General features: G+C 38.6%; 2 protein-coding genes across 2 annotated transcripts; one reads left to right on the top strand and one right to left on the bottom strand.

The window, feature by feature from the left end:
* Positions 1 to 8,074: 8,074 nt before the first annotated feature.
* On the bottom strand, positions 8,075 to 13,731 carry LOC149836760 (rac-like GTP-binding protein RAC2). The gene is made up of 7 exons (XM_090007108.1): positions 13,633 to 13,731; positions 13,098 to 13,185; positions 11,408 to 11,517; positions 9,866 to 9,929; positions 9,720 to 9,784; positions 8,384 to 8,449; positions 8,075 to 8,173 (listed from the first exon to the last, which is right to left on the bottom strand). Exons 1-7 carry the CDS (start codon positions 13,729 to 13,731, stop codon positions 8,075 to 8,077), a joined length of 591 nt encoding a protein of 196 aa, XP_089863234.1.
* An 11,415-nt stretch (positions 13,732 to 25,146) lies between these two features.
* On the top strand, positions 25,147 to 25,861 carry LOC149836759 (pathogenesis-related genes transcriptional activator PTI5-like). Its single transcript, XM_090005569.1, has one exon. It carries the CDS (start codon positions 25,162 to 25,164, stop codon positions 25,735 to 25,737), a length of 576 nt encoding a protein of 191 aa, XP_089861695.1. The 5' UTR covers positions 25,147 to 25,161; the 3' UTR covers positions 25,738 to 25,861.
* Positions 25,862 to 26,828: the final 967 nt, after the last annotated feature.

Below are 26,828 nucleotides of genomic sequence, written 5' to 3'. Positions count from 1 at the left end.
GGGTATGTGCGACCTTAAGTCTTATTCATATGCATGAAGAACATCGCTCTTGGCACTGCGGCCACCACGAGCATCACACCTCTTATGGGTGAAAACAACACAATCTGGTTCTTCGACCCTTACGAGTCTGGTTGTGTAACCGTTCTCAATGAGCATGCATATGACTCGATCTAAATAGATTGGCTACTTGGCATATTTTTACGCAACGAGTCCAAACCTGGTTAAGGCGCAACCTTTACTCTGGCTCAGCGGCCCTTACGAGCAATGTGCTTTTACAGGCATTTGGAAGATGAGTCGTTCTGGCATCGTTCCATCAACGGACATTATTATGCCGTTCAACTAGTTCCGGTAGCTCTTCTGCCAATCATTTCGTCAGCACCTCCCATGCTCTATCGGCAGTGGCGCGACGATCCTTTCTACGTTGTAGAAGACATTCCATGAACTGGGTAGCACTCTGATATATGAAAGAGTGTCATGCTATGTTCTTTCTAAGTTATTCTTAGCTTCTTCAGAAATTTCAGCAGCACTTTCTCTCTTTAATGGAGAAAGCGTGTGTTTCTTTTATCCATTTCAGCGGTATCTCCCCTCTTTGGCGGGAAATTGCTATGCTTAACTCGGAAAATGAATGTGCATCGTTGTGCGTACCTTGCATCCATCAAGGTTTCAGGAACCCTGGGCCATAGTCAGGCCATACGTAATTGACTTAGTCTTTACATAAAGAGCATTTTGCCAAAAAGCGAAGCCTTTCCAATAAAAGCTTTATTCGTCAAGCAGAATCTTGAACGAGAAGCGGTAAGAGACTCACATTGGCGATTTGGAGTTGATCTCCATTTGAACGCTTATTTACGCACCATATATGTAGTATAAGCAGAAGCCTATGCTTTATACAACAGCGACGTAAAGGAATATATATACTATTATTCGGGGTGTTTAACCGAATGAAATGTTCTACGTATATATTTGCAGAAAGCACGAGCCTTGGTGTCATTCAACAAGATGGCGTAAGTAAATGCATAATCGAAAATTACAGAAAATATGAGCCTTGGCATCATACGACGCGATAACAAAGGTAAATTACATAGCCTTGCGATATAAGACGCGTCGACAGAATCTGCAGATATACACCTAGATCTGCATCCAACGATAGTTACGAGGCGAGCGGGTGAACACCGAAGTATTCTGAAGGGCTCAACCAAAAACTAAAGCGAGATACCATTTTTAAGAACGCATACACTACGTATTTGAACATATATATCAGACGATAGTTACGAGGTGAGCAGGTGAACACCAGAGTGTCCAAAATGGGCTCAACCAAGAACTAAAGCAAGATACTACTTCAGAAAGTATATGCCATATACAAATAATCAAATACTTGAGAGAGATGGATTAATGAAGCGAACTTACTTCAATTTGAGGAGAAAACGACTCCGGAATGCTTCGATGCTTCGAACGAGGTTCGACTTCAAAAAGAATCAATTCCAGACTTCAGACGAAAAATGACTTTGACTTCAAACCTAACTAGGTTCAAGTCAAGTCAACTGGGTTTGAACTAGGTCAGGTAGGTTCAGACCTAGGTCAAGTAGGTTACGACCAGGTCAGGCAGGGTAAGACTAGATCAGGCAGGCTCAGGCTCAGGCTCAGGCCAAGTCAGGCAGGTTCAAACCAAGTGGGCTAGGTAGAGGAGGTTTAGGAGAGAGAAAGAGGAGGCAAGAGGAGGGGTTGGCGATTTTTCCAAAGGGGGGGCTCCTCCTTATATAGGCAAGGTTGCTTAGGGGCTAAGCAACCCATTTGACTAAAATACCCTTTGGCTTTTTTTCAGAAATCCGGTTTGATCTTATTCATCTGACTGTTTGATCTTATCCAGAAAGAATATTCTATAGAATATTCCCTGAAAGGTCCTGGAATATTGTAGAATATTTTCTGGGAAATATTTCTGTGGGTCCCATAAATATTTTTGCGGGTCCCACAAAAAGTCGAGTTTTCGGCATTTTTTTTTCTGAAAATTTTTTAGTAGGCCATTATCTTCGTATTGACGTAACTAAGAAAGTTGGCTCGTACGAATCTCTTGATTTCGTTCAGGTAGGAGGTTATGACTTCCAGAGTGTTTGAGCATATATTCGTGAAGATACAAATATTCTAAGTATATTTGGGTCGCAGGAATCAGTTCGATTCGCTTTACGGTAAAAACACTATTTTTCACTGGAAAATGACTCAAGAATTTATTCAGAGTTGGAACTAAAAAATTGCGGGTCTTACAATAACGATTTGTTTTAGTACTCATTGGATAGCGATTTGCAGTATTCGCTGAATACCAATTTGTTTTAGTACTCGCTAGATAGCGATTTGTAGTATTCACTAGATAACAATTTATGATAAGGCGATTCAGGCACATTATAAGTTGTGCAAGACGTTTAGTCTTCCACATTAAATGCGGGTCTCATCCTCTATTTAAGGGATTGATAAGAGAGAGAAAGTGAGAGCTGAAAAAGGCAGGAAGAAAGTGTGAGAAACACTTTTAGGGCACCGAAAGGGTGTGAAGAGAACAAAGCAAGAAGTGCTGCTACACTTCTTTCAAGACAGCTCCGTGAGGCTGGATCTTCAAAACATTTGTTCTTTGTTCTTCAGTGAGGTATATCCTCTTTGTTTATTTTTTCATTACACCGTGTGTGTTTATAAGGCTTATGCCTTTTGGTCACTTTATAATCTCAGTTTGAAAATAGTGGAAGGTGCTGACCTGTTGGTCGCCATGGACATACCTCAGTTTGAGAGAGAACCACGTAAATCTTTGTGTTGTTTTTGTTTTTGCTGTTGGTTTACCTTTCTTCCACTGTCATCGTTGTATTGCCTCCATCGATTCACACTTGTGAGAAAGTCAATTTTTTCCAACATCTAGTATCAGAGCCTTAGTTCCTCTAGTCTCAGTTCGTTATATTTGTGTGTGAAGTCATGAAGAACAATGTCGGTCGTATGATCAGTTTGAATGGCACAAACTGGATGATCTGGAAAACAAAAATGAAAGACCACTTAGTTTGTAAAGATTTAGATGGACCTATAGAGGGTGATAGCGGCAAACCAGAAGAGATGAAAGATGATGAGTGGAAAAGGATAGACAGGAAAGCTGTCGGTTTCATTCGGCAATAGATCGATGATAGTGTTTTTCATCATGTATTTATAGAAACTTCTGCGCATGGTCTTTGAACCAAATTAAAAAGTCTTTATGATAGAAAGACGATAGTGAATAAGGTCTTTCTATTTTGAAAGCTTGTGAACCTCAAATATAAAGAGGACAACTTTATTGCAAAGCATCTAAATAAGATCAAAAGCATTGTAAATCAATTGGCTACAATGAAAATCACTTTTGATGATGAGTTGCATGCCTTGTTGTTCCTTAGTTCCCTTCCTGAGAGTTGAAAAACCTTGGTGGTCATAGTTAGTAACTCTGCACCTGATGGAACGGTAACGATGAGCCAAGTTACAAGTAGTCTGTTGAATGAAGAAACTAGAAGAAAATCATCAGGTCCTTCCCTCTCTAAGGCACTTGTGATTGAAAATCATGGGAGAATAAGAAATAAGGGAATGACTCTGCACTATTGTGACAAATCTAGAGGTCACTCACACTCGAGTTCAAAGAAAGACATCAAGTGTTATTATTGCCACAAGAAATGACACATGAAGCGGGGAGTGTAAGAAGCTCAAGTTCAAGGAGTAGAACAAAGAGAAAAGCTCAGAAGAAAAGCAAAGTGCTACAGTCGTAATCACAGATGAAGAGCTCATGGTTATCTGTGATGGTACTAGCATCAATTTGATCGGTCAAGAGACTGGTTGGGTAATTGACTCTAGAACTTCATTTCATGTTACCTCGCAGGCTGATTTCTTCACTTCCTATTCACAAGGTGATTTCGGAAATGTCCGAATAAAAAATGAAGATGTGTCAAAGATTGTTGACATAGGCGACATCTGCTTGGAAACAAACGTTGGTTGTAAATTGTTACTCAAAGATGTTAGGTATGTATCAGACATCCGACTAAATCTGATCTCTGCCAAAAAGTTGGATGATGAAGGCTACAACAACACCTACAGTGACGGAAGGTGGAAGCTAACCAAAGGTTCCTTGGTGGTAGCAAGAAGAACAAATACCTGCTCCCTCTACACTTTGCAAGCAGAGATTTGCAAGGGTGTTGTGAATGCTGTGGAGAATGGCTCATCTACAGAGTTATGACATAAAAGGTTCGGGCATATGAGTGAGAAGGGGCTGCAAGTCTTGGTCAAGAAAGAGCTCCTAGAAGAGGTAGAAGGTACATCTTTGGAACTATGTGTTCATTGCTTTCATGGTAAACAGAATAAGGTTTCTTTTCATAGAAGCATTGCATCTAGAAAATCTCATATTCTAGATCTTGTACATTCTAATGTGTGTGGACCTTTAAAGGTCAAGACACTTGGTGGTGCATTGTATTTTGCGACTTTCATTGATGATCACTCTAAGAAAGTTTGGGCTTTTACACTAAGAACTAAAGACCAAGTTCTATATATATTCAAGCATTTTCAGGTCATGACTAAAAGAGAAACTGACAGACAATTGAAATGTGTTCACTCTGATAATGATGGCGAATACATTGGGTCATTTGATCAGTATTGCATCAATCATGGCATCAAGCATGAAAGACCGTGAGGATGACGTCTCAACAGAATGGGACTGCTGAGAGAATGAATCACACCATTCTTAAGAGAGTCAGATATTTGTTGTCACACTCTAAATTGCCAAGATCTTTCTGGGGTGAGGCAATGAGGACAATAGTCGATCTTATCAACTTGTCTCATTCTATTCCCTTGAAAAGAGATGTTTCAGAGAAAGTTTAGACTAAGAAAGAAGCTTTCTATGATCACTTAAGAGTGTTCAGCTACAGAACATTTGTTCATGTTCTAAAGGAAGAGAGGTCGAAGCTTGATTCAAAGTCCAAGTAGTGCATATTTCTTGGCTATGGCCATGAAAAATTTGGCTACAGACTGTATGACCCTATTGATAAGAAGATGGTCAGAAGTCGAGATGTTGTCTTCTTGGAAGATTAGACCATTGAAGACATTGGTATGTTTGAGCCATCAGAGTCTAGTAAAGGTGATCTTGTTGACTTAGATCTCCTTGATGCACCGATTGTTCATGATTTCATGGAGGAGATGCCACCTCCTCATAATGATGCAGATGAAGAAAGTGCTGAGATAGAAATTGAGGGGGAGCCAACACCCCAAGAGTCACTTACTCAAACTTCGGTAAGGAGGTCCACTAGAGAGAAACAACCATCCAAAAAATACTCATCAAATGAGTATGTGATGATTACAGATCAAGGAGAGCTAGAAGCTTTTGAAAAAGTTTTGAAGAATGAAAACAAGTTTGAGTGGCTCAAGGCAATGAAAGAGGAAATAAATTTATTGCATGAGAATCACACTTTTGATTTGGTAAAACCACCTAAAGAGAAGAAGGTGTTGAAGAACAAGTGGGTCTTCAGGCAGAAGACTGATGGGAACAACTATCAACCTAGATTCAAGGCACGACTTGTTGTGAAAGGTTTTTGTTAGAAAAATGGAGTTGACTTTGATGAGATCTTCTCACCAGTTGTGAACATGTCCTCCATCAGAACTGTGCTTGGTATAGCATCAAGCATGAACTTAGAAGTTGAACAGCTTGATATGAAGACTGCATTTCTGCATGGTGACTTGGAAGAAGAAATTTATATGGAGCAACCCGAAGGCTTCATTGACAAGGGCAAAGAACACCTTAACTGCAAGTTGAAGAAGAGCTTGTATAGATTGAAGCAAGCACTAATGCACTGGTATAAGAAGGTTGATTCTTTTATAACTGAGCATGAATATTCAAAAACCTTCACAGACCATTGTGTGTTTATGAAGAAATTTCTAGATGAAAATTTTACAATTCTCTTGCTTTATATGGATGATATACTGATTGTGGGCCAAGACATCAGCAGGATAAGCAAGCTGAAGTTGGAGCTGAGTGAGACCTTTGCCATGAAGGATTTAGGTCCAGCAAAGCAGATTCTTGGGATGAGAATCGTTTGTGATAGAACACATGGGTTGATCTGGTTATCTCAAGTGAATTATATAAAAAAGGTTCTTGAGAGGTTCAACATTGATAAAGCAAAACCTGTTAATTATCCTCTTGCAGGGCATTTCAAACTTAGCTCAAGTCAATGTCCTACAAATGATGAAAAAGAAATCAAGATGCAGAAAATTCTCTATGCTTCGGTAGTAGGTTCCTTAATGTATGCTATGGTTTGTACTCGACCGGATATTGCTCATGATGTTAGAGTTGTTAGTTGATTTCTGTCAAATCCAGAGAAAGAACACTGGGAAATAATGAAATGAATTCTAAGGTATCTTCAGGGCACTTCGAAGATGAGTCTGTGTTTTAGAAATGGTTAACCTATTCTCGATGAGTTCACAGATTCTGATATGGCTGGCGATGTCGATAATAGAAAATCTACTTTTGGGTATTTGATTACTTTTGTAGGGGGAGCAGTTGCATGACAGTCAAAATTACAGAAATATGTAGCTCTCTCCACCACAGAAGTTGAGTTCATCGTCATTACAGAAGCAAGTAAAAAATTATTGTGGTTGAAGAAATTCTTACAAGAGTTGGGCTTGAAGCAAGAAAGGCATGTTTTTCCACTGTGATAGCCAGAGTGCAACTCACTTGTATAAGAATTCCTCATTTCATTCAAAATGAAAACATATTGATGTTCGATACCACTGAATTCAAGATGTCTTGAATGACAAATTGTTGCAACTTGAGAAAGTTCACACTGATGACAATACATCAGATATGTTGACTAAAGCATTGCCCAAGGACAAGCTTGAGAAGTGTTGATTACTAGCAGAAATGGTAGAAGCCTCCTCATAAGTCGGGAAGGGGGATAATTGTTAGGTTTCCCTCCTTATGAGACCCATCTACTTGGAAATGGATCGTCTGATAACTAATCATTTATGGCATCATCAGTAGTTCAATGCATATTCATTATCGCGACAGAATTTTCAATCACGATGCTTGATCTTCTCAAAGACGATTTGGTGTATTCACTGGATAGCGATTTGTAGAAGTCCTCACACCTGAATAATGATTCAGTTGTTCAGAGTTTTGAGGATCAACGATTTGTCGATGGAGATTTGTGGTTAGTGCATTAAGCTGCATAGCGATTTGTTTCAGTACTCGTTGGATAGCGATTTGCAGTATTCGCTGGATATCAATTTGTTTCAGTACTCGTTAAATAGCGATTTGTAGTATTCACTGGATAACGATTTATGATAAGGCGATTCAGGCGCATTGTAAGTTGTGCAAGACGTTTAGTCTTCCACATTAAATGTGTGTCTCATCCTCTATTTAAGGGATGAATAAGAGAGAGAAAGTGAGAGCTGAAAAAGGTAGAAAGAAAGTGTGAGAAACACTTTTAGGACACCGAAAGGGTGTGAAGAGAACAAAGCAAGAAGTGCTGGTATACTTCTTTCAGGACAACTTCGTGAGGCTGGATCTTCAAAACATTCGTTCTTTGTTCTTCAGTGAGGTATATCATCTTTGTTTATTTTTTCGTTGCGCCATGTGTGTTTGTAAGACTTATGTCTTTTAGTCACTTTGTAATCTATGTTTGAAAATAGTGGAAGGTGCTGACCTGTTGGTCGCCGTGGACATACCTCAGTTTGAGAGAGTACCACGTAAATCTTTGTGTGCTGTTTTTGTTTCCACTGTTGATTTACCTTTCTTTCACTGTCATTGTTGTATTGCCTCCATCGATTCACACTCGTAGAAAAGCTAATTTTTTCCAACAGTTTCTTGAGGTTATAAATAATTAAAAAAACCTTACCATTACCAAAGTAATAGAGCAGGGCATGTACTCACATGGTTGAGTGGGCAACATAGTTGTTACTAACTGCATGAGAGAGCAACTTAGGCTGCTTAATTTACGTAAAGCAATCTCAAAATTGCATTCTCAGGTTCACAACATCCATGTAAAGAAACCAAACAAAAAGAAAAGAGCAAAGCATGGCAAATTTGATATCGAAGACAGGTGGATCAAAGAACTACGCAAGTCTTTGGCTTTCTTCTCCTTTTCTTTTGCTTTGGAGGTCGCAACACCACCTTAATAGCAGTATCAAAAACTGCCTTCACATTCTGCAAAAAACAAAAAAAAAGTTCTAATTATACCAACTTCTTAAAAAAAAAAGTGTCTTGGTTTTGATGCTACCATATTTTCTATTTCCCTGATTTTTCCAAAGTTTATTGTTAGTAGTGATAATGAAAAATACCTAATGGTTTGGAATACTCAGATTTCAAAACCAGGAAAGATATGATGATTTTGTGCCGTTGAATAGCCGTACATACCTGTTGAGTCTTAGAGCTGCATTCTATGTAGGCTGCTGCACCTATCTTCTGCTTCAATTCTTCACCCTGCCAGTATTAGTTACAAAGGTGTCTTCAGTATGACACAACAGGAATTGAGATCAGGTGCAATGTGATTGCACACTTTAACTGTGCTGCTGCACCTGGTCACCCACGAGATACTGTTGGGTCCGACAGCTGACAGGTTGTATCCCTCTGGGACTCAACAGCGGAAGCAGATCAGGTCATGCTGAACATAAGCGTTTTTGCTCATGCCGACATCGCGGTCGTCTGTTTGCATTTTGGATGAATGCCACGTGGTTTTGTTGACTTTTGAGCTTTTTAAAATGCAAATCGGATGGCCATGATGTCGGCATGAGCAAAAACGCTCATGTTCAGCATGACCTGATCTGCTTCCCTCAACAGCAGATCGCCAGTGATCAGGCGCAGCAGCACACTTCATAGCTCCATAAACTTGTTTAAAGCATATGAAAGGGGCAGGTCAGACTGTAGTGTTTTTCACTGGACCAATGATGTCAATATAGGTGCGTATCGGCCAATACATATGGCTTCACTCCTGAATCGGCTATTTTTTTAATAAATGTAAAAATACTTAAAATTATATTTTAATATTATTTTAATAGCTTTAACATATGTCACATTCTGATTGACACGTAATAATTTTCAAATTCAAAATGATGCATTTGAGTATCGTTGTCCGCCTATTCACCTGAATGGTTGTCCGGCGATTCACATGAATCGTTGTCCAAACGATACAGAGCATTGCACTGGACAGTCATCAGTTTAATAAGTTTAATGGTTACAGGCCAATAAGTGTCATGTTGACCATGGCCCTCTTTTGGTGTCCACAATGTAAAACTCCTTAGGGGTTGTTTGACTTGTGGGATGCGCCCAGGCGTGGACAAGCTGTTCCCTGCTTGGGCGCTGTCCTGCATTTGATACATGATGCAGGGTTTATCCTAGACAGGACAAATGGTGTCCCATCCTTTTGTTTTTAACAGGGCATGTTGGAACATGTGAGCACAGGTCCTGAACAAACGCTGCCCAGAGCGTCCAGGCGGCATTTGTTTGTTCACTGATTCAAACACGCCCTGAGATTACTCCTTTTTAGGTACTAGGAAAATCTCGCACCGTGTTGGCCTTATGACAAGAGACACACGCCCTGAGTATCGAACTCGCAACATCCTTCAGCTTGAATGCCTTAAGCCGGCCACCTAACCCGGCATGGGGGGGCAGCCCTTGTGGGCTACAATTACCATAACCATAAATAGTTATCAAGCTAATTAAGCAAACATAATCAAGGGGGGTGAGGACTAACCTGGGTGGTGGTGATTGGCGTTGCACCAGGGTGATCGATGAAGAACTGTTTGTCTTCGCGTAAGTCTGCATTAATTTGTGATTTTTGTCAACTAGAATCAGGTCAATTTGGGAATTTAAGAGTCAAAGGCTTTGACTGTCTCTTACCCATCTTCGTTCCCACAAGGAAGATCGGCACGGAAGGGGCGTAGTGCCTTAATTCTGGGACCCACTGAATGGACAACCAACAGAGTCGCTTGTCAGTTCTAAAGAATTGATATCGGGTGCAATGTGATTGTACACTTTAAGTGTGCTGCTGAACCTAGTCGCTGTTGGGCTATTTTCCTAACATATATAAAATTAAAAACAAATAAAGATTTCCTATGATTAATGTACAAACTCACTTAACAAATTTTTTAATTTTTTGTTTTCTTAATAAATCTAACCCTGTAAATGTGAGGCTTATGGTGGGTTTTGTGAGGATTAACATTTGGATCGCCCAATTGGGACCTGAGCAGGATTCTGTGGTAATCTAAAAAATGAACGGATATGAACACATCAAAATTAAAATATATGGGAAATACATAAAAATGTACAAATTAAAAAACTGTACAATTTGAAAATAAGTTTTAATTTTGTATGGATGCCACAATATTTTAAGTTATATTTTGAAGACAATGTGTATGTATTTTTTTTTGTTGTATTTTATCAGGTCTTTCGAAATATATCTATATGATCATAACTAGGGGTGTCAACTGGTTTAGTTTGGACCAAAGTGGAACCAGACCTGACCCCAATTTTTGGGTATGATATTGGGTTCAGACCTAAGTCTAATTGGACCCACCATAAGAGAAACCATAACCAGACCCGATAAGAATTACATGAACCAGACCCGGGCCATACCTGGTAAAATAATATTTTTTCATTTTTACATTGAAAAATTGCGGGTCTTAATCAGAACTCGGGTCGGGCCTGGGTCTGGTATAAAATTTTACAGACTATACCCGGATCCATGTATTAATCGAACCTTCAGGTCCGGACTCCGATCTTCTTATTTATCACCATACCCGGACCCTATAGGGTTTGGTACGGGTCAGATCCGGGTAAACCGGACCGGTTGACACCCCTAATAATAACATTTCCAGATGTCACCAGTATTTGTAATCTGTGACTATTGTGGAAAAGAAGTGTTACAAATCACAATTTTAGGTTTTCTCAGAAAAATCTCAAGATTTTTAGGAAATGCCCTTTTTGAAAAAAAAAAGCTTGAAAGTTTTATTACAAAGTCTAAAAAAAATAAAATGCACGCATTAAAATTAGAAAATAATATAAACTCTCTCTCTCTCTCTCTCTCTCTCTTGAGCAACCAATAAAGCATTTCCAAAAACTTGGGCTGGATCCAGATCCGATCTTTTGGGATCTCCACTGAACCTTGGTCTTGGACCCGACAGTTTCAATTTTAAGTCAAGTTCTTTTTGGGCTCAAGATGACTATGCGTGACGGTTCGATCCAAGTAAAAGTCAGAGATCCGATTCAACCCAATAAAGTTGCCAGATCCATCGAGGAGTTGGTCTCAGTTCCTATGATGGGTCTGACTTTGTTCCTATGATGTTGGTCTCAGTTTATGGAGTTGAACCAATGCATTATGGGATGAAGTATGAGAAAGTAAAGTTGTGGTAAAACCAGCAAATTGGTATGAAAGGCTTTTACCTTCTTGTGGATATTCTCATAACTGGCTCTACTAATGAGGGAGAAGGCAAGCAGGAAGACATCAGCACCTCTGTAGCTTAGAGGCCTTAGCCTGTTGTAATCTTCTTGCCCTACAAATTAAAGGTCAAATCTCAAAATTAGCCTCTAAGATTTTATTTCTCACTCTGTCATGACATTGGAAATATGTTGCCCATTCAATTCTCTTTTTTGGGATAACCGGGAAAAACTACCTCACTCAAACCCAAGCTCATTGATGTCCCCCCCCCTCACCTACCAGGGAGTACACCCAGCTTCAGTCTTGCAGTAAGGGATGTGCACCCATGGGTTTTGAATTGGTGACATCCTTTCAGCTTGGTGATGTTCATGACTCACCCCTACCCTTGTGGGCTTGCCTACTTTATTCTTGAAAATGGAAATGCACCTGAAATCATCAAGGACTTGAATATAACAGAAAAAGTGATCCTTGAGACCGGCCGGGCTGATCTGGTTGGTGGCATAGTGAGGCTTTTGGAAGGATGGGACCTAAAATGGTGATCCCCACTCAACTAACTGACACCTTGTACAAGCAACGGGGCTCCGGTTGTCTGGTAAGAGCAATGAGTACACATCACCTTGTGTAGGGACGTGATAAGTTCAAATCCCAATGGTATTGTTGTGTAACTGGTGGGTCTGCCTAACCCCAGCAAAATCGTGGAAAGATTACCAACCGATTGGCACCCAATGATGAATGGGTGATTTTGTATACGATAACTTTAATAGGGGTCGGACTAACCCCAGCTTAGCTATAAAAAAGAAAAAGAAAAAAAAGTTTCAATGTCACACACGCATACAGATAAACAGATGCACATGCCTGTGCATGTGCTCACAAGCAACACATGCATGCATGTGCAAGTACAATCTAGTTGTGTGTGCATCCACCCTTTAGGCTATGTTTGGGGAGGTTGTGTTGTGGTTAGGCATGCACACAAGCTGGGTTCGAGCTGAGCTTGGGCTTGTGAAGGAAAACAGGTTGACAACCAGATTCAAGATCGGCTTGAGCTGAAAACTTTTAATTTAAAATGTTTTTAAAGTTTCTGAAAATTGTGTAGAACGCTATTTTGAAAGAGATGCACGATTTGAACTTACGTCTCTTCTAAAAATGACCAATGAGTTGTTCACTAAGGTAAGATGAATCTTTGTATTAAGAATGTAAACAAAATATATAGATACATAAATCTAGTTTTTTTATATAACTATATGAACCGAGCCTATTCGAGCTGGACTGTCAGTTCAAGCTTGGCTCATTTTTGTGTTCCTAGCAAGAAACCTTGTTCAAGCTCGGCCCATTTATTTTTCAAACGAGTTTGAACCGAGCTTAAATAAGTCGAGCCCGAGTTAGCTTGACTCGTTGTACATCCTTAATTGTGATTTCCACGGTACTCTCATAGTCTCTTGTTGTTTGAGAGCAGTGGTGTTGTCAGGAGTTCGTAACCTATAGGTGTGCATCCTTTGCTGTAAGGCCGAAGCTGGGTGCACACTCTCATGGGCAGGGCAAGGGTAAATTAGGGTTTTTACTCCAACACACACACACACACAAAAAAAAAAACTTCACTTGAGCGAGGCTTTTGCACAGCTAGGTGCAATATAGACCAGCTTTCTAACAATGTAACAAGTCAATTAGGGGTTCTCAAATTGGCTCAAGAAAACTCACCTGCTGTATCCCACAGCCCAAGGTTCACTGTGCTCCCATCCACTATAACATTTGCACTGAAGTTATCGAAAACAGTTGGGACATAATCCTTTTTTCACACATGAAAATAAACAAATAAATAAATCGAATTACCATACAATAAACTTCATATATAAATGTTAATGGGAAAAAAGAAGACCTCATTTGCAAATAAAATAGCTTTTTCCAAAAAAAAAATTAATATATGATTATTTTAGTTCTTGCACTTAACTTTTACCATCCATTCACCAGGTTAGATGCTAAACGAATATCATGGACATAAGTTAGAATCAAGGTAAGACTAGCATGAGCTTAGTTAGTAACTTAGTATATCGTTTATTAGTATATATTTCTAAGAAAAGATTAATCAATTGTGTTTGGTGTAAATCATTTTGTCATGTACAAGAACAAAAAAGAAGACTAAATTGCTATAATTTCAACAAAAAAAGGACTACATATTGGGTACCCATAAAATAGATTCAAAGGCATTAGAAACTTGAATTGAGTGAGAATTTACCGTAGGAAAAGTATTGCTTGTGTAAGATATGAGCATACATGTCTTCCCCACCGCACCATCTCCTACTGTAACACATTTGATGAACCTTGCTGTGCTCATTGTTATCTCTTCTTCTTCTTCTTCTTCGTCTATGCTTCTCTTTCCTTGGCAAAATGATTCTCTCAAGTAACCCTAGAATCCAAAAGCTGAATAATTTGAATTTTGAAAGTAGGTGGCGGGGGGCAAGCTAGGCCTTAAATAAGGGGTACCCTACAACCAAAATTTTACTAGAGCTATTGCTAGTGTATTTTCTTAGTGGGGCATTTATGATTGTGCTGCCGTTTACTTCAAGTGTAAGTGTAATGCCAAAAAGAGATTGTTAGGTCGGTTAAGTGTGTGAGAAGGGATACCAAAAATTAATGATTGGTTTTTATATACTTTGCTTAACCACTAATCTATGCCTACCATGATGATGTGTTTAGAAAACAATATGGGATTATTTTTTGCAATTTATAGGTCGAGGGATAAAATCCCATTTTTGATAATGACTATTGTTTTTTTTTTTTTCAAAAAAGCGATAATGACTATTGGGGTTTTATTGTGGTCAGTGATGGGAAAAACAGGGTTTTGTTGTCATTTTAAAATCAGAGCAAGTTTTTTGTGGGCATCAATTACCATAGACTTGGAAATGGGTTTGTTTAGAGTACGGTGCAACGAAAATAACAAGAGCAATGAATACTGATGCCATTTCAAAATGGGACGTGCGTGATTTTCATAAATTGTCGTAAATAACGCTTAAATGATCTTGGGGGAATGAATCCTTGAAGCAATGCCCTCCCCCACGAGGGCAGTTGGTGTGAAAAGATAGGTGCAATATGTTTGTACAAATATTTGGGAATTAAGCATATGATCACCCTCCATCTTGGGGACAGGGCCTGTCAGGTATGGGGCCCAAGATCTGATGGACGGCAATTGGGTTCTTAATGCACAATTTTTGTGCAATCATATAGCACCTGATCCTCACTCGGCAGATCAGTTGTAACGTGATTGCACACATTTAGTGTGCTGCTGCACCTGATCTGTAATCACCCACCATCTTTGGGATACATCCTGCCAGTTGTGGGACCCAACATCAGATGTTGGGTGATCAGGTGCAGCAGCACACCAAAAGTGTGCAATTACATAGCACATAATGTAAAGAAACATGAAAATCAGAGAGAGCAAATCCCACAAAAAGAAACAATGCTTAACGTGGTTCAGATCATATATTTCCTACATCCACGGAAAAACCTCACTCTTTCACTTTATTTCATCAGAGATGTAATACACATATGCTCAACAGGAGCTAAAACGTTACACTTTCGGTTAGGCATAGAAACAGTCTTTCTTAATTCATCTTTTTATCTCATCTGTTCGAATTGTCCTTATCCTTCTCAACCTGATTGAAAACGATAACCGCAATATCCTTGCTTTTGTTCATTTTAGCTAACCAGCTTGATTTCTTATCATAGTCCAACATTTGTTGTTGTGTCATCTGAGTTGGCTGCTAACTGTGGGCTGACTCATAGTCATAATGTTAACATTCTCCCTGAAACTAAGCCGGTTGCATAGGCTTAGTTTGGATCTTAGACCCAACAACTATTGTTTGCCCAAAGATTTAGTAAATATATCTACCATATGCGTAGAGGAAGGCACATACTTGGTGATAAGATTGCCATAAGAAACCATCTCTCCAACATAATGAAAGTCAATATGTATATGCTTCAAGCGATTGTGAAAAATCGGATTGATAGTCATATGAAAAGCATTGATATTGTCGTAATGAAGGATTGGAGAAGATACTATCTTAATGCCAATATCTCAAAGAATAGAAAAAATTCACGTGATCTCTACTGTAGTTGATGCCATTGACCAATATTCTGCTTTCGTGCTGGAGCGAGCTATTGTGTTTTGTTTCTACAATTGGCTCCAATATATGTACAAAACTCGGTAGTAGATCTTCTAGTGATTTGACAGCTTGCCCAATATGCATCTAAAAGCCCATACACATCTAGGCTGCTTTGCATCAGAATTTGAAAGCCATAATCGATAATCCCTTTGACATATTGAAGGATACATTTCATTGCCTGAAAATGATTGTCCATCAATGTATGCATGAATTGACTAACATGATTTACACCAAAAGATAAATTAGGGTGAGTTATAGTCAAGTACTGAAGTGCATCAACAAGATTACGATATAAAGTAGGATTTTTAAAAACTTTATCCTTGGACGATTTTGTATCAATCTTGGATGCCATTGGTGTGCTAATGGGTTCACAATCCAGCATAGTAGCACGTTCTAGAATATCCTGATTATATTTTGTTTGACATAAAAACAACTCTTAATTTGCATGAACAACTTCAATTCAAAGAAAGAAATGCAATCTTTCCAAACCTTTCACAATGAACTCTTTTTGTAAATCTCTCAAAAAAGTGTTCAGAAGACTAGAGTTGTTTCTAGTGAGGATCTTGTTGCCAACATATACAAGAAGAATAAGGCAATTTTCTTGATCATGATATGTAAACATAGAGGGATTAGAAACACTGCTTTTAAAACCATATTGAAAAAGAAAATCACAAAGTCTCTCAAACCAAGCTCGAGAGACTTGCTTTAACCTATATAATGCTTTCTTAAGACAACACACATGATTAAAAAATAGTGGATCTTCATACCGAGGTGGTTGTTGCATAAAAATGATTTCATTCAAAGATCCATGTAAGCACACATTTTTAGCATCAAGCTGCCTTATTTCTCAATGCTTAATTGTAGCAACAGTGAGAATGGTTTTAATACTCACAATCAACTCTCAATTTGAGTAAACCTTCTAGCAATCCCAATACACTTTTCGAAAGTGTATAAGTGATCTAACCTATTAGAAGCTGATCAGATTGGTGCCAAGCAACAAATGACAAGTTTGAATAACCTTAGTCGCATCAGACAGATCAATAATGGTGGGTGGCGGCATGGGTGTTTCATCACTTAGAAACTCCTACATATCTTGGCTCTCAATGAGTGCCATTACTTGGGTTTTCTACAACAAAAAATTTGTTTGACTAAGCTTGAGTGAAACAAAATTGGCAACATTCAACTGAAGTGGGTATGGGTAAGGAGATGAGCCGCTCATACTTAAAAGAGATGTAAGCAAACATTGACTTCAACGCTCGCTCTGATACCATAAAACAATATGAAAATCAAAGAGAGAGAGCAAAACTCAGAAAAAGGAAGAATGCTTAACGTGGTTCAGATTATACAGATCCTACATCTACGATAAAACCTCACACTCTCTCACTTTATTTCATCTGAGATGTAATATATATATATATATATATATATATATATATATATATATATATATATATATATATGCTCAGTAGGAGCTTAAACATTACACTTTTTGTTAGGCACAAAAATTGCCTTTCTTAATTCATCTTTATCTCCTCCATTTGAATTGTCATTATCCTTCTCAGTCTGGTCGAAAATGGTAACCACAATATCCTTGCTTTCCTTAATTTTAGCTAACCAGCTTGCTTTCTAATAGTGGTCCAACATTTGCTACTATGTCATCATGTCAACGTGACAATTAGGGTTGAGTTGGCTGCAGGCTGGGAGCTTGACTCATAGTCATATTGTTAACATGATCCTCCCACACACATACATATATACATGTGAGCATTGTGTATATGCACACACCACACACACAAGTTATTGGTAGATATAGGGTTGTTAATAGATTAGGTTTGGACCGGGTATCCTACCCGATCCAAACCCAAATTATTAGGTATGGGCATAAAAAGTGTTGACCCGAATATTATTCAGGTTGACCCCAACTCGACTGGCACAATATGTGGGCCAAGTTTGGGATTCCATTTTTGTGACCTCGTAGTCATTAATTATTTCATGTTGACCCTGACCTGACCTGTTGAAAACCCTAGGTGGATGAATGTATTTGAATCTCATTTGGTGCAGTTGTGTATGCTCCAAATGCAAGACCTTGTGACACATTAAATAGATTGAGATTTTCAAAGCAACACTAGTCTTCTCTCAAAATATATGACATAAAGTGTGATTCCTATTAAACAATCTTAAATATATGCAAAATGGATCTTGTTCTATCATTGATAAGAGATTTCTATATAAAAAATATAAATTAGGGCTTGAAGAAGGAGAAGGAACCCTCGACCTGCAACAGATAGAAGACGATAAAGATTTATTCAACCACATAGTTTGGGCTCCTAGACTATGGCGCCCTCATGACAATCTATTTGATTGTATCAAAAGGCCTAATAAATTGGGATTTCACTATTGGGTGAGGTTATTTTGGGGCAAGAAGATCATTTATCATAAAGAGGATAAGCTTCAAGAAAATGATTTGGAGTTCTTACAGAGTGGAATCCACATGATCTGATTGAGAAAATACAACATAAACCCATGATTTTCAATAGGTGGATAGGTGCTCTTGAATCACCATAAGCATTATATATTCATTCTAGCCTTTTCCTGTCTATATGTAACTAATTTTATGTGTTAATCTTGGTTTAAAACCCTAGGCCACCAACCTCATAGTGCATAAGGCTTTTTTCATCATTGTTGTGAAGGTATCGTCACCAACACACACATGATAGTTTTAATGTGGTTCGACAGAGGATCTACATCCACACTATACCTCTCTCTAATTAAAATCAACTTAAGAGAAGATGAGTCATTATATAAAATATCAGGTTACATGACAAAGAGAGGAGTTTCCTCTCTTCTCAACATAACAAAGCCCTACACACACTACAAGAAATTACCTCTTTACTTGCGCAACTCATATGCACACCAGTAATAAATATTTACTAGCACAAAATATGCTCACACCAGTAAAGAACCTTTACTGGCGTGAAATACTCTTGTGCCAGTATATGTATTTACTTTACTAGCGCAAACATATTTTGTACCAGTAAAGACTAATTTTTAAAAAAATGAAACAATTTTTAGTCATTACTGGCACAAAATATCTTCACTCTAGTAAAGTAAACACCTTTATTGGTGCTAAATACTCTTGCACCGGTACTTTAGGAAAGTCTTCTCTAAGAATAGGACTCTCTTTCAACATGACTTGGAGTTTTAGCATTATAAGGACTTTTAGAAACTTCCTTAATCCCATTACTTCTCTTGATAGAGTTAGGGTTGTAAACGGGTCAGGCTTAGGCATTACCAAGTCCGACTTAATCATGTATGGCCTAATCAGGTTCATTTTTTGATGGAATTAGATAAAACCAAACTTGAAATCGACTAGCTTAAAACCCAACATTTACACTTACTCAGGTTGAGTTTTAATTGGGTTGCGAGTTTTGTTAGATTCGGGTTCAAGTTTGAATGCAAAACTCAAAACCAAGCCCGCATCCTATTATTAATCGTTTCCTAAGTTTCCTAGCAAACTCAAGTAAACATGTTCGGTTTGGTCGGGTACCATACCCAAACCCATTCTCTTTAAATCCCTAGATAGAGTCCTTGTCTACCCTGAATGTTCTCAATGTCCTCACCAAAGCAAGGCCCATGAGCCGGATGACCTTGATCTTTCACAACCTCCCTCAAGCACAAGGTTCAATAGGTGACAATATTGAGCATGAACCTAAAATGATCAAATTGCACTGTTGCTAATGGTTTCATGAGAATATCTGCTATCTAGTCATGTGAGGATAGAGATCGAACAACAAAACTTGTATTTAAGACTTTCTCACATGCAAAGTGCACATCAATTTCGATATGCTTGCTTTGGCTATGAAAGGTTGGGTGAGCAACAAAATATATTGCACTGACATTGTCACACCACATGATAGGAGAAGACACCAATTTGACACTAGGATATTACAGCAAAAATTGTACCCATGTTACTTCTGTAGTAGCATTAGCAACAACTCTGCATTCAGACCCGTGCTTGACCTAGACATATGATATTTCTTAGAACTCTAGGATATTAGATTAAGACCCAAGAAACTGCATATTTTGAAGTTGATCTTATATCATCTAGCCATCCTGCCCAATCAACATCTGAGTATAAAAAACCATGTATGACTTGGATGGTCTCAACAACAAACCAAACTGAACAAAAAACTTCAAACAATGCAAAATTCTCTTTATAGTAGCACTAAGTCCTATTGGAGCACAACTACAAAAATTTTGTACAAAGAAGGATTATCAAACTTCGGTCCTCCAATAGTCAAGAGTTTGATTGATGTAGCCATAGGCATCAAAATAGGCTTGCATCCAACATGTTAGTCCTCATAAGCAAGTTCAATATATATTTCCTTTGAGATAAAAACAACCCTTGAAATGTGTAGAAGGCCTCAACCCAAGGAAATAATGCAATTGATGAAGACCCTTAAGAGAAAATTGGCTACCAACCAATTGTATTAAACTATTAATAAATTCTTTTGAATTTAGAGTGATGAGAATATCATCAACATACACAAGAATATAGACTTGTAAACCATCTCTATTTAAAATAAAAAGAGGACAAGTCTTGGAACTCACGAACTCAATCAAGGATTGCTCAGCTCCAAGTACCAAGCCCACAAAACTTGTTTTAGCCCATATAGAGCCTTGTTGAGCTTACACACATAATTAGTGCAATTGGGGTGTTCAAAATAGGACGAATGCATTGTAAAGACATTCAAGAAAGCATTGTTTACGTCCAACTGCCAAACTCTGCACTAAGGCAATAGATAAGATTGCATGAATAGTACCAAGCTTAACTATAGGAGTAAACGTTTCAAAAAAAAATCTACTCCTTTCTCTTGATAAAAACTTTTAATAACAAGACGAGCTTTCTAATGCTCAAGAGACTCATCTAACTTTTTTTTTATTTTATACACCCATTTGCACCCAACAATGTTTTGAAAATTATCAGGTAGAACGAAGGCCTGGGTGTGATTCCATTTTAAGGCCTCAAACTCTTCTTGCACAGCATTCTACCATCTAGAGTCTCTTGACACCTGTCTATAGATAGTGGGTTCTTGATCTCCACTGAGCTCAGTGAAAGACTCTAGATTTGAGCGTTTCGTCTTGAGCCCTAGTGATCATGAGGTGGGTTCTTTGTGTTGAGCTTCAGCTTTGAGCTTGGGGTATCGTGCCAAGATTAATGCCAGGCGAGCCAGACTAAACTGGGCTAAATGATAAAGATGAATCCTCCTGTTGAGATGTCAAAGACCTTAACTTAAGCAGAATTAGTAGACTCTTGGCTGGACACAATGAGAGCCATGGGTAAAACATAGGTACAACTATGGGAATAGACACTGTAGAAAAAGCACGAGTCCAAAATTATTAAGGTACCCCAACATTAACTATTAAGGTCAGACCAATACAATGTGACATGACACACGATGACCAATTCCAGAATGGTTAAAAAAACGATGTAAGGCTCTAAATTCTCCACCACCATCATTGTGAAGATAATCTTTCTCCCAACCAAGTTTTTTTATGAGAGCTTTAAACTTTTGAAAAATACCTAAAACCTCTGACTTATTATTCATCAAATAAAGCCATGCATACCTGGAGCAAACATCAATGCACACCTCATAATATTTGGATTCATTCATGCCCAAAACAGGGGCTAATTCCCAAACATCAAAAAATTCAATTTGAAGAGCAATTTTATCATACGAGAACTTGGAAAAAAATTTTTATGCTGCTTACCAATTTGACATGCAGGGCAAACATAATTCACATTACTACTATCCTAAGACAAACCAAATTTTTGAATAATTTTTTGAACAAGTTTCAAACATTTATTAAAACTAGCTTTCTCTCCAATCAAAACAGTTTTCTCTTGCAATTTACTAAAGAAATCAATAAAAATAGAGTCCATCTTTAACTTTCCCTGGAAGAAGCTTATTTCCCTTCACTGCATCTCTGACCTTGCAGTCAGTCAATCCAAACTCGAACACTACTTGATTGTGTTGGGTGAATCTTTGCATAGACAACTTTTTAGTCATATCAGAAAAATGTCATTCAATACAAATTTTAGAACTACCAGAAGAATGAACAGAATTGCCAACATGAGATATTTCCAAACCTGCACCGTTTCCAACTCGGACTGAGTCTGCCTCTTGATAATTTGAGTGAAAAGACTGCATTGAGATCCGAAGATATATGGTGAGACGCCCCGAAGTCCGGTGCCATGCATCCTCACTGGACGTGACCGGTGTAGTATGATATGAATGCGGCTAAACTGAATGAGGCTCAATAAGAAGATGACATGTCTTGGTTGTGTGGCCGATCTTTGTCACAGTACTGACATGTGACTTGCTGCCAAGAACCGCTAGAATCGACCCAACCAGAAAACAGACCAAACTGGTTGTTATAGGGTGGCCTCCCTGAAAACCTTCCTCGGCCACACCCTATAAACAGACCTTTCTGTCCACCATGATTGCCTCGAAAGTTGCCTCTATTGAAGCCTTGATTATTCCTTTGTTCTGTATTCACTTCATCAACTGATTCAGATTTGGTTTCATCATATCTCTCAAATGTGCTTCATAAGCCAAAAGAAAGGCTACGAAGTTCTGTCATAGACACTGGACGATCTCTGGTTGAGATGGAGGCCCCAAAAGAATCAAACTCAGCAGGAAGACCTCTCAACATATACAAAATCAGATCATCATCCTGAATAGGTTTTCTGACCATGGCAAGTTGATGGGCAATCAACTTAGCTCTTTGAATATAATTGTCTATATTCTTGCTCACTTTTTGTTGCACTGAATTTGTTCCTTCAACTGCATCACTCTAGCCCGTGAGTGTGCGGCACACAAAAATTTCAACGTATTCCACACCTCGTAAGAGGCATCGAGTCCTACCACCTGAGTAGGGATGACAGTTGACTGGGGTGAAGGCAAGGGAAAAGGTCTCCACCTTCGCCCCGTCTCAAAATCCTACCCTCCATCCCCGGTCCAAACAGGGCAAGGAGGAGCCCCGTTTCCCCTCGGTCCACTGCCATCTCTAAAGAAGGATCGGGATCGGGGCAGGGCAAGGCGGGGATTGGAGATGGGGATGGGGCGAGGTGGGGAAAAGATAAAGTCCATCCCCACACGGATTTTGATTTTAACCTCCATCCTCTTTTCATGTCCTCCATCCCCGATCCAAATGGGGCAAGGTGCCCCCCCCTCCGGTCCCGCTACACCTGAGTATAATCATAGTTTCCAACATTCAAACTTTTTCTCTCTTTATAATCCAATGTAATCCCCCATCATTGACCACACATTGGTTGGCCCCCGGTTGTCACCGGGAAGTACACTCATCAGTAAAAGTGATTAAACCAACCAAGGGTGCACAAATATCAGTATAATGCCTATATAAAAAAAAAATGGTGAAGAAAATCTCACAATAAATTAAAGTTTGTTTTATGTAACCACAAGAAAATATCAGCAAATCTTTTATGGCACTTTACATTTTCAAAATAGTATTTGCAAATATTGCACTCTTTTAAGATTATATCTTCTCAAACAATGTTACGATAAAATCATGATATTTACCAAAACATGGTCGATTTTTGTTGAACCCTAACAAACGAGAAAAGAAAAAGGTCAATTAGTCTATATTTTGGCATATAAAAAGGTAAGATAGAAGATCCTTTTTCCATTAAAAAAAAAGGGAGTGAGCTGCGGTCACCACCATCCATGGGGCAGTCAACATGGGATGGCTAACTATCTGGTCATCAGAAATATCAGGTGATACGTCAAATCACTGTTCATCAGAGTTTTAGCATCGTGGCCGTCTAGCTATTCCATGCTGGTGGCCATTAGTCACGGGTAGATCACCCGATTCATGTTTCCTTTTTAGGGTGATTTCTTGATACATATCCTCTTTTTGCCTGAAATTCCATGTCAAGTACCAGTGTTCTTGCAATTCTTGATGCACCCTTATAATTTCCTCAACCTTGGTTTAGCCTCCATGGCACATCGGTGGAAAAAGTATTATAAATTTCCTATTTTATCCAAATCCCATGGGTGCCACCCCCTTCGTAAGCCCAAGCTTGGCGACCTCCATGGCACTCACTTGGCACCTAGGTTTCCAGCATAATTTAAAAATGCATTTATGTTTTGAAAATTTTCAAATGTGTACATAAACTTTTTTTATGGTTAATAAAAAAAAACACATGGGGGACGAATACTATCATAACCCAGGAGTCTCGTGTTCAAATCCTTATCATTCAGCTTGTCTATTCATTAGAAGAAAAAAAACTATGAACAGAATTGGCATTAAATTTATAAAGAAATTTCAAATCTATGCTTTACAAATTTATTAATCATTTTTTCTTCCTTCTGCTCAAAACTTTGAGCTTTCTTTTCTCTACGTTAAGACAATTTGTTGTGGCATTGGGACGATGAGATCTGAGTATCAACACAATCTATGAATAAATCACACACAATTAAATAAAAAAACTGAAGGATGAACCCCACGAAATTCATAATCCTCGTAAACCCAAGCTCACATACAAGATGAGTATATTTTAATTATTGAAGTTGCTAGAAGCTACATTTAATTTTAAAAAATTTGTCTTTCTTAACTAGGATAAAGAGTAGAAATCACCTTTTTTTCAAAAAATTTAGATGGTTTTGTAGATCAAACCCTATGGATGTGATCTACAATGTTTTTTTAGCCAAAAACGGGTTTTGAGTCATATCATTGTAACATGCAAGTAGGATTTTCAAAGGATTCAAAAATCAACGGCTCACAATGCACCAAAATTTCATGACTCAAAACATCATATTTTTACATTAAAAAACTCGATGCAAAGGTTGATCCTTAGCAAAAAAAAACATGTTGAGCACAACTATGTACTTAGATTGAGTCAATACAACTTGCACCCATGATTTTCAGCTCAATAGTTTCATGCCTTTATTAGTACCAAATATAAACCCTTTTATCTTTATAAACCAATCTTTGGGTGGCTTTTTTAAAAAGAATTCCAACATTAGCCGCATTTGTGAATTATGCTGAAAGTTCAAGTACCAATTCGAAAACTTTCTAAAAAAAGAGCTCCTATAAAACCATGGGTTCATGGGCATCAGTCAAACCCAATTATAGCCAACCTTAGTTTTTGGTTGCACATAGACACATAGACATGCATATGGCCCATGTGAATATGATGCATAATAACCAATCTCCCTGACCCTACAATAAACAATATTTGAGGTTTGAGTTGTGAGAATTCCTTTCTATATATCCAGAAAAAAGATATGGACCCACATCTTCCCTCTTACTTCAAAACACATGTTTGACTATGGCAGATCCATTCAAACAATGACCATCATCTCATGAGGTCACCTCCCCCAACGTCATATTTCATTTTACATGCTTTTCAAACCAAAATCCTCTCTCTGTTTCCTGGAACCTTCGTTTGTTTCACCACAACTTTTTGTACTCACCCACTCAATTTCTTGTACAAATATGCATTGATCTTTTTCAAATATAGCATTCATTTTTTTTAGTTGAGTTTGAGAGAAATTAAGAGAATAGCTTTCCAAAAGATGGTCCTCCCTGCCCATACCAAGCAAGAAGCAGAGCTCCCCCTTGATGAGAATGACTCTGGTGACATGTTCCTGAATGAGGTGCTGAACCAGGCCAGGACCCATGGGTGGTCACCGGAGAAAGACGACGGCAACCACGCATGCAAGGGCTCTCAGAGTCAGAATTCCGGTGAGAAGCGCTACCGGGGGGTGCGCAGGCGGCCGTGGGGCAAGTTTGCGGCCGAGATCAGGGACTCGGCGCGCCAGGGCGTACGAGTTTGGCTCGGCACGTTCGATACTGCAGAGGAAGCTGCCTTGGCTTATGACAAAGCTGCATTCCAGATGCGTGGTGCTAAGGCCCTGCTCAATTTCCCGGAAAGGCTGCACCCAGGTGAGGCCCGAACCGTGTCTGATTCGAGTGCAGCACCGCATGTCTATGTCTGGTCTAGCGCCCAAGTGCCGACGACGATGTGTTCAACTTTGGGGCAAGACAACTACTGGGTGGGATCAAGCAGTGGTTCGGTGATGGAAGTGCAAGGTATGGACACAGATTGTTTGGACAGTTTGCTTGGTTATCCAAGGCAACGGAAAAACTGAAGTTCTGTTTTTTTTTTTTTTAGTTTTATGTTCTTTTTTTTTAGAGAATGAATGGTTTTTGTATTTGCTGAGCTTGGATTAATAGATATGAGATAATTACCAGAGTAAGAAGTGAGTACAAGAAGCTATGCATGAAACGAGTGTTTTAAAGAATAAAATAAGAAGAATAAAGTAAGAGGCAATGACAAAAGCAAGCAGAAAGTAAAAAAGTAGAAGAAACCAATGTTTTTTTTTTTACTTAACTGCATCTTTAAGTTTTTTTTTTCTTTATCAGATATACCATCATATGTAGTTTTACAATTAAAAAGTAAAAAACAATTCTTGCAATGTGAAGGGTATGTTTCTAACAGCAATGGAAGCTTGATTTCATATTTGAAGAAAGCAAATTCTCCTACAGTTTTTGAAGCATAAAAGAAGTATCTGGATTTGCATTTTCAAAGCGAGCCTCCAAGGTTTTTAAAAGCTTCGGGCGACCATGATGCAATGTTTAAAACCATATTTCATATTATTGGGGTAGGCCCTGCAATCAAAAGCGTTTGACTAAAACCTAACATGTTCAAAAGTGTGATACTTTTTTCCTCTCGATATGTCTTCTTGGATTTTTATTAATGGTGGTGAGTGATGAAACAGTTTGGGACTGTGCTGCCATTTGTTTAATATGAGTAGAGTGCTAACAGATCGGAGTTTGAACCCAAATTTTTTAGTAAGTAGAAGATGGCTCAGATCCGGAACAAACATGGTCCAGTCTATTCAGATCAGGGTCAGCACTCCATAGGCATATACGGTCGGAACCAGGTATAGTCCAACCTATTTTTTTCACTTCAAAATCAACAGATTTTAACTGTTTTCGGTGAATCCAATACCACATGAGTTCATATCTCAACTAAATCTGAAACTTCATTAATTGTGAGGTTTGATTGAATCCAAACTTGAAACTAGACCTATTCTTCCTAAAGCAGATCCACTATTGGATCAAGCCTGACCCAACCCATATCCAACCCGTTTGTGAACCCTAAACATAAGTAGTGTGCAAAACGAGTTGGGATCCAGACAAGAGCAATCTGATAAGCACGTTTACATCATAACAACAA

This window comes from Nuphar pumila, chromosome 5 (assembly GCF_984573655.1).
Source record: "Nuphar pumila chromosome 5, dmNupPumi1.hap1.1, whole genome shotgun sequence".
Taxonomy (NCBI): Eukaryota; Viridiplantae; Streptophyta; class Magnoliopsida; order Nymphaeales; family Nymphaeaceae; genus Nuphar; species Nuphar pumila.
Note: the sequence above shows the minus strand (reverse complement) of the source record. Positions and strands in the feature narration are given on the sequence as shown.

Bases quoted from the DNA above. Each gene is read 5' to 3' on its own strand.
- LOC149836759 (XM_090005569.1), top strand. From the start codon at position 25,162: ATGGTCCTCCCTGCCCATACCAAGCAAGAAGCAGAGCTCCCCCTTGAT.
- LOC149836760 (XM_090007108.1), bottom strand. From the start codon at position 13,731: ATGAGCACAGCAAGGTTCATCAAATGTGTTACAGTAGGAGATGGTGCG. The intron at 11,518-13,097 runs GTGAGTTTTCTT...TTTAATTTGTAG, and splicing joins TGGGCTGTGGGATACAGCAG to GGCAAGAAGATTACAACAGG. The intron at 8,450-9,719 runs GTTAGTCCTCAC...TAATACTGGCAG, and splicing joins CGCCAATCACCACCACCCAG to GGTGAAGAATTGAAGCAGAA.